This window comes from Ctenopharyngodon idella, chromosome 2 (genome assembly GCF_019924925.1).
Source record: "Ctenopharyngodon idella isolate HZGC_01 chromosome 2, HZGC01, whole genome shotgun sequence".
Classification (NCBI taxonomy): Eukaryota; Metazoa; Chordata; class Actinopteri; order Cypriniformes; family Xenocyprididae; genus Ctenopharyngodon; species Ctenopharyngodon idella.
This window is the reverse complement of record NC_067221.1, coordinates 40569302-40577988: the sequence shown is the minus strand read 5'-3', so window position 1 is coordinate 40577988 and position 8687 is coordinate 40569302. Positions and strand designations below refer to the sequence as shown.

Genomic DNA, 8687 nt, shown 5'->3' with positions numbered 1-8687 from the left:
AAATATTAAAAACAATTGTGATATTTGAATATATTTATTCCTGTTAATTTTCAGCATCATTACTCCAGTCTTCAGTGTCACATGATCCTTCAGAAATCATTCTAATATGCTGATTTGCTGCTCAAGAAACATTTATCAATGTTAAAAAAAGTTAATATTTTTGTGTAAACCGTGATACATTTTTTCAAGATTCTTTGATGTATATAAAGTTCAAAAGAATCTTTTGTAGCATTATAAATGTCTTTACTGTCACTTTTGATCAATTTAATGCATTCCTACTGAATAAAAGTATTCATTTCTTTTTACATTTAGTTTTTAGTATTTAGCTAAAATTGGCAATTGCTAGTTGGTTGACAAATCTGTGTAAAGAGTCATAAATATTTTTAATTCTCATTAATATTTGCATCGATAATCAAACACGTATTTAGTAAAATGATATTAGAGGAGACATTGAGGTGTCATGTTGTGAATGTTCAGCAGATGGCGACAAACATCTGACTCCCTACAGCACAAATTTATCAATGCTCAAGTTCACAGCCTTAACAGCTGGTGTGATTTATCATCTGATTGAACAGTGTTTGTCAGAGAAATCAATAAAGCTCTTTTGAAGCTGACGTCTTACAATCCCAGATTTTGACAGCTGTCATGCCATTTACTTTCATGTCCTGGTCAAGCAGAATCAGATGGATCTGTGAGAGGGACTTCGCGTTCATTTTGTCTTCTGGGAACAAGCAATGTGTAAAAAATTAAGGCAAGATGTAGCAATCAAATACCTTTAATTAGACATGATTTCTACAAGTAAATATTTTACAGTCTGCACCATTTCACTGTTATTTCTAATGACAAATAGAACGCATTGAAACCAAAGACTATAGATTGAAACGGGATTTCTGAGCGAACGTGTCCGATGATGACTACAGCTTCCATGCGTTCTTCATCATGGTGATGAAATACTCGTCGCTGTCAATGGAGGCACTGACCCCGCTGTAATAGTTCACAAACTCCTCCAGCGTCACCTGTCACAGGAAGAAATAAAGGTGCGTTCACGCCATGTCGTAATTACGAGATTACAACTTGTAAAAAGAGTTCACGTCCTCGTAGAACTCGTAATTACAGCTTGTAAACTGAGAAACTTCTTGCAGCTCCTAGTACTCCTACTTGTACCACGTGACCGCTGCTGATTCATTTGGGAGTTGACATGAAAATCCACGAGCTGACATCTCGAAATTACATAAATTACGACATGGCGTGAACGCAGCATAAGAAACATGAATATACATTAAAAATTCAGATGCAGAAACAGTTGTCATTCAGACATTGCTAGTAAATTTAACAAACAAATTAAAAAGAAATGGCAAGTAACACATTGAATTAAGTTACGTGAAATTTGCATGTAGAAAAAAATGAAATGGCCTAGTATTTTCTTGTAAAACGTAGGCTACTCCAAAAATCTTTTTTTACAGCGTACTGAGGGAAATATGTACGGAACATATACTGACGCCTTTGGCTTGCTTAGTTGGGAATACGTAATATTCAATACTGCAATGTTTTCTTGCTTCGGACTTTTTTTCTCAGAATTGTGTGATAAACAATTGCAAGAAAAAAAGTCAGAATTGCAATTACGAGTTTATCGCGCAATTCTGACTTTATAACTCACAATTACGAGTTTATTGCGCAATTCTGATTTTATAACTCGCAATTTCGAGTTTATATTGCACAATTTTGACTTTATAACTCGCAATTATTAGTTTATATTGCACAATTTTGACTTTATAACTCACAATTACTAGTTTATATCGCGCAATTCTGACTTTATAACTCACAATTTCAAGTTCATATTGCGCAATTCTGACTTTATAACTCACAATTACGAGTTTATTGCGCAGTTCTGATTTTATAACTCGCAATTTCAAGTTTATATTGCACAATTCTGACTTTATAACTCGCAATTTCGAGTTTATATTGCGCAATTTTGACTTTATAACTCGCAATTTCGAGTTTATATTGCGCAATTTTGACTTTATAACTCGCAATTTCGAGTTTATATTGCGCAATTTTGATTTTATAACTCGCAATTTCGAGTTTATCGTGCAATTCTGACTTTATAACTCGCAATTATGAGTTTATCGCACAATTCTGATTTTATAACTCGCAATTTCGAGTTTATATTGCGCAATTCTGACTTTATAACTCACAATTTCAAGTTCATATTGCACAATTCTGACTTTATAACTCGCAATTTCGAATTTATATTACACAATTATGATTTTATAACTCGCAATTACTAGTTTATATTGCGCAATTCTGACTTTATAACTCACAATTATGAATTTATTGTGCAATTCTGATTTTATAACTCGCAATTTCGAGTTTATCACGCAATTCTGACTTTATAACTCACAATTACGAGTTTATTGTGCAATTCTGACTTTATAACTTGCAATTATGAGTTTATCGCACAATTCTGATTTTTAACTCACAATTACGATTTTATATTGCGCAATCCTGACTTTATAACTCACAATTACGAGTTTATTGCACAATTCTGATTTTATAACTCACAATTACGAGTTTATCGCACAATTCTGATTTTATAACTCGCAATTTCGAGTTTATATTGAGCAATTCTGACTTTATAACTCGCAATTTCGAATTTATATTGCGCAATTCTGATTTTATAACTGGCAATTTCGAGTTTATTGCGCAATTCTGATTTTATAACTGGCAATTTCGAGTTTATTGCGCAATTCTGACTTTACGTATAACTCACAATTATGAGTTTATCGCACAATTCTGATTTTATAACTCGCAATTACGATTTTATATTGCGCAATTCTGACTTTATAACTCGCAATTACGAGTTTATTGCGCAATTCTGACTTTATAACTTGCAATTATGAGTTTATCGCATAATTCTGATTTTATAACTCGCAATTACGATTTTATATTGCGCAATTCTGACTTTATAACTCACAATTACAAGTTTATATCACGCAATTCTGATTTTAGAACTCACAATTATGAGTTTATCGCACAATTCTGATTTTAGAACTCGCAATTACAAGTTTATATCGCACAATTCTCACTTTATAACTTGCAATTACGAGTTTATATCGCACAAGTCTGACTTATTTAATAACTCACGATTACGAGTTTATATCTCGCAATTCTGAGAAAAAAAGTCAGAATTATCTTTTAAATTGTTTTATTCAGTGGCGAAAACAAGCTTCCGTAGCACTGACACTACTGGATGAGAACTGAACTGATGAGAACATCACTGTTTTCTCCAGAGCTGCTTTATAGCTGAACTGAACTCATTCCATAATTGATGAACTTTACACAGTTATTGAACCAAACTGAATCAACTGGACACTAACCAGGCTAATCTGGAGTTAACTGAAGCATCATTGCTCATATAGTTAAATCATTTATTACACTCTTAAGGTTCAGCAGCAAAATGGCCTGTTTATTTTTAAGGGTCAGAGAAAAAGGGTTGAAATGGTCATGGAAAATTTAATTTTGCTGCAAGAAAACTTGACTGACATCATGAGTAAACTTCATGGAAACATAAAACAATTCATAAAAACATTATTTCCTTGCACAATAATAGTATAACAACTATACTCCTATAACATACGTATAGCTGTCAAAGGGGTGAAATAATAGTTTGCTTTGCAAAAAAAAAAAAAAAAAATTAAAAAGGTTTGAAAGGTGATAAACAACTCAAAATGAATAATTTTTATAAAGAATATATGAAAGGACTGTATTTTATAAAAGGTGTAATTTTCAGGTGTGTATAAAGGTCTTAAATTAATTTTGTCTTTAATAACTGTTTTGTTTTTGTCTCTTTTTGCACAGATTAAATTTAGTAGCAGAAGTGACGCTTTTTAAGAAAAAAGGATGTACAATAAACTAAGGCTTCAGCCCATTACTACCACATAAGAAAAAAAATCATGCTTTGGTAAATCATAATTTAAAGTTTAAATTATGACATAAAAAGTAGAAATTATGACTTTATAAAGTCAATTATGAGATTAAAAATTTGAAATGACAAAATGAAGAAATTCTGAAATAAAAGGTAATAATTATGACAAAACGTCAATTATGAGATGAACTAAATCATACTAAGTCATAATTATGAGATGAAAAGTCGAAAATGTGACTGTCATAATTATGACAAAAGTCGAAAATGTGACTTTAAAAGTCATGATTATGACAAAAAGTCGAAATTATGACATACTGTCATAATTATGAGATAAAAATTTGAAAATGTGACTATAAAAGTCTAAATTAGTCAATTGTGATGAAAAGTTCAAAATGTGACAGTCATAATTATGACAAGAGTTCAAAATGTGACTTTAAAAGTCAATTATGACAAAAAAGTTGAAATTATGACATAGTAAGTCAATTATGAGATGAAAAGTCGAAAATGTGACAGTCATAATTACTACAAAAAAGTCGAAATATGACATACTAAGTCATAATTATGCGATGAAAAGTTGAAAATGTTACTTTAAGTAATAATTATGACAAAAAAGTCAAAATTACGACATACTAAGTCATGAGTTTAAGTCAAAATTATGACAAAAATTGAGATTATGACTTAAAAAGTCATGAGATTAAAAAGTTGAAATTGTGATATAACAAGCAGAAATTAAGATTTAAGAAAGTCAATCGAAATTGACAAAAAAATTAAATTATGACATACTAAGTCATAATTATGATATAAGTCGACAGAAACAGACTTTTTATCTATTTTTAATTGTCAGTGTATAACGGTCTTAAGCAGTTTTGTCTTTAGTAACTGTTTTGTTTTTGTATCTTTTTGCATAGATTAAATTTAAAGTGGAAGCGACGCTTATTATGAAAAAACCTACACCTTTTTCAGTTAATATGTATAATAATTATGGTATTGTGTATATGAGGACCGAAATGAACACTCTTGATGATGATGATTGTAATATCTAATCTGCAGACCCTTATTAGACTGTAAAAGCAGGAATAAATTGCAGGAACCTTTCCATCCTTGTCGTGTGGAGAGTCGAAGCTGTCCAGGAACGAGCGGAAGACTTGTTCTTCTGTCCACTCTCCGCTCTTGTGTTTGGGGTGATGTTTGCTGTTGTAAACACCCTGTAGATCTTCTATGGTCACAACGCCGTCTCCTGTCTTATCAAGCTTCTGGAACGCCTGACTGATCACCTGTTTGCGTACGCTCGACATGGGCGGCTGACACACAGACACGAAATGAAGCGGGATGCATCGCAGTTAGCATGAAAAATATGTTTTTGAAAATGGATGGGGGAACATTTCTGTATCCTGGAAACAGTTCTGTTTGTTTGGTCTGTTCTTACCCTTAGTTTCTCAAGAAACTCATCAAAGTTGATGGTGCCGCTTCCATCCTTATCCATTATGGTGAAGATCTGTTGTGCTTTGTCCTTCCCCACGGACACGCCGTAGTTCTCCAGCCCCTTCTGGAACTCCTGGAAGTCCAGAGATTTACTGCCATCATCGTCCATAATGCGAAACGTCCTGGAAAAAATATTTATGTTCTTAGTTTAAATGTTGAACTTAAACATATTTATAATACTATACCTTTGTAAAAGCTGAATGATATAGAAAAATTTTATTTAAAATATTGATTTATCACCTCACAAGCATCATGGTATCATCTTATTAGGTGAATTTCATATATACATGTCCAAGTCATATTTCACCCCAAAATCCAGCAATTAAAATTATATAAACTGTATTTATGTAATTTATTAATAGTAATTTATGTTCTTTTAAACAGAAATCTTTGTACTACAGCATTTTTTACTGTAATACAGAAACAATATTGCAATGAGAATTTTAAAAGTAATGAGAATCACAAAGAATAATGTGAATTACAAAAAAAACCTTTTTCTGCATCTGGATACATTACAATATTGAGAATTTTTACTGTGTTTAATTTTCATGATGATTAATTTTCAAATAGCCTCCATTTTCTTTATGCACAACATAAATTCTTTATTTTTTGAAATCAGTGTTATTTTAGTATCATACTAATATTGCTTTAATAAATATTTTTTATTTTTACATTTTCCGTTTGAGTTTTAGTGTTTATGTAAAAAAAAATATGTCTATATAGGTTTTATTTATTTTTATTTTAGTTTAAATTTTACTTATTTTAGTACATCAAGTTAAACTAAGTGAAAATGAGACATTGCCTTAAACCAGCTGAAATAAAATACTTTTTTTATGTTACAAGCCATGCATGTATATATATATACATATAATTATATATATATATATATATATATATTATATTTTTTGGGGTAGTTTTCGTTTTAGTTTCAGGTACCTATAATAACCCTGGGTGAAAAAAATTCAGTCCCTCTGGAGTAACCTGAGGTTAATTATCTCAATGCTAATAATCACTCGCTCCTAGCAGGGATCAGAACAACAACTTTCCCATTACAAGTCTTTATCACTGCCCCACATCACCTCATTTTTGTTCTTTTGAATCAAAGGATGTATATATTCCCTGTGGAGTGTTTTTTAAAAGACTAGATTTTTTTCCCTTGCCTTCCCAGACCCTTGATTCCCGCCGCACCCCTGTTGAGGCACTGCTGCCGGAGCTCCTGCACTGCATCTGTGGCCATTACTCTCTGTCAGTCTCTTTCAGGTGTGTATCTCAAATCTGGTCTCTGTGGATCCCACTGCAGCTTCAGGTTGATCTATGGCACAAAATTAAAGTGTTATACAAATCACAATTTGATATGAGCTATTATAGCATTTGTAAACATTTACACTGAACACATTTAAGATATTTACACCACATGCGCATTAAGAATGCAGAAATGCAATGAGGTGGTCCTCAAGACGTCACGTGGGCTTACAAGGAAGTGTTTTTATACGATTTCTGTTGGCTTGGAAACATAAACTCAAAGAATGTAACTATGGCAACTGTACACATAAACCGCCATAAAACAAGCTGTAGTAACCATAGACATAACGATTATCAACAGACACGATATATTTCATCTTTCTCTAAACATTTTATAATGAGAAAAAAATCACAAAATAACGCACTGCTATATTATCATCATCATTTAGGCTGTCAGTATCCATTGTGAGAAAATATTAGACGAATAAACAAATATTAAAACAAAAAAGGACAAAACCATTTCTATGTATTAAATATTTCTATTTTATTTCTACGAATCAAAAAGTAGAAATTACTTTTAGGAGAATGGTTTAACATGAAGTTCAAATCAAATAAATATAAAGGAAATATACCTGTATCTTGCGAGGGTCTCTGGAGGAGTGAGCTGTGTGTCCCATGTGTTTCTCAGGTGCACTTGCTCGTTTCCCCGCCCCTCCAAACTCAACACTTCTTTTGATTGGCTGCAACGCGTGTCAATCATCATATTCTGCGTCCATTATCTGCATTAGCAGATAATATATTTTTAATATATATATAGTTTACGCTTTTAAACCTATCGATAGCTGAGTTTTACCATGGTAACCATAGTTTCTACCTAAATACCAGAGTTAGGCAACTACAATTATTATTTCCGCTGTTTTTTATATTGTAAAGCAATATACATTCATATGGAATCACATTCAAAGTGTAATACATGTTCAAAATATTTCTGTAATTTTGTTTAATAGTTTTATTAGTAAAACTGTAGGAAACTACAGGTACCAAGCTAATTTTGTATAAGGCGGGAATATTCGATCACGTGACGCTAAATCGCTTGAAGGATTAAACGCGTCTCATAATCTCCACAATATGGCCTACTACTGGTTTAAATCAGACACTTACTGATGAATTTACTACGGTAAACTACGACACTTAAGTACAGGTAAAGATAATTGTCTAAACAAACCCTATTCATGTATGGACTAGTTTGTAGATTGAGGTAATTTGTTGTTTTAGTGTATAGAAACCTGTCAAAACCAGTAAATGGGGAATCTCATTAAAACAAGTAAAGTTACAGATTACCTTTCACCCACAAATCATTACTCCAAATCCACAAATTCCCATTATTCTCAATGATAGCCTAATTCTTGTAAACCAGTTGGTTCACATTAGTTTTTGATTGTATGACCCATTAGGAATATTGTTCTTGACTTAATGATTCACCCAAAAGTGTTCACAGCTGTAAGTTTTGATGTTTTTCTATTCAGATGCGTGTATTTACAGTTTTATTTAAAGGAGAAGCAGTTGCTTTTAATTGTTTTGTTGTAGAAGTGGAAAGAAACATTGACAAAAACCTCAGTTTTGTCAATTAGTACCACTTAGAGGAAGATTACTTGTTTGCTGGTTTTAAACAGACCAAGGATAGCATTAGAGGTTGAACAGAGTCATTGGATTGCACAACAGTGATGTTTTTTAAAGTTTGTTCAAAACATTTCAGTTAATTATATGATGTTAAAATCCGAATAATGTGTTAATTAAGATCATTTTACAAATGTATTGTGTCCCTATGAAGTATTCACCCCCTTGGAAGCATTCATGTTTTACAACATTTAGCCACAGAGGAAATAATTAGGCTAGTGTTTTTTTGGACACCGATCAACAGTAAAATATTCTTTCATGTCAACACACATTGCACATCTGTTCCCAGATGTTGATTTACATAAATTCCCATAAATGATCGTTGTTTAAATTAATGATCAATGAACTGATTTATCGTTAA

General features: G+C 31.9%; 1 protein-coding gene across 2 annotated transcripts; it reads right to left on the bottom strand.

The window, feature by feature from the left end:
• Positions 1–759: 759 nt before the first annotated feature.
• capsla (calcyphosine-like a) lies at positions 760–7418 on the bottom strand. 2 transcript variants are annotated; one of them, XM_051865026.1, is made up of 5 exons: positions 7282–7418; positions 6568–6719; positions 5352–5529; positions 5017–5226; positions 760–1016 (listed from the first exon to the last, which is right to left on the bottom strand). In XM_051865026.1, exons 2-5 carry the CDS (start codon positions 6642–6644, stop codon positions 915–917), a joined length of 567 nt encoding a protein of 188 aa, XP_051720986.1. In that variant the 5' UTR covers positions 6645–6719; positions 7282–7418; the 3' UTR covers positions 760–914. The 2 variants fall into 2 exon arrangements, with proteins under 2 accessions (XP_051720986.1, XP_051720995.1); XM_051865035.1 differs by lacking the exon at positions 7282–7418 and adding an exon at positions 6817–6837.
• Between the last annotated feature and the right edge of the window lie 1269 nt (positions 7419–8687).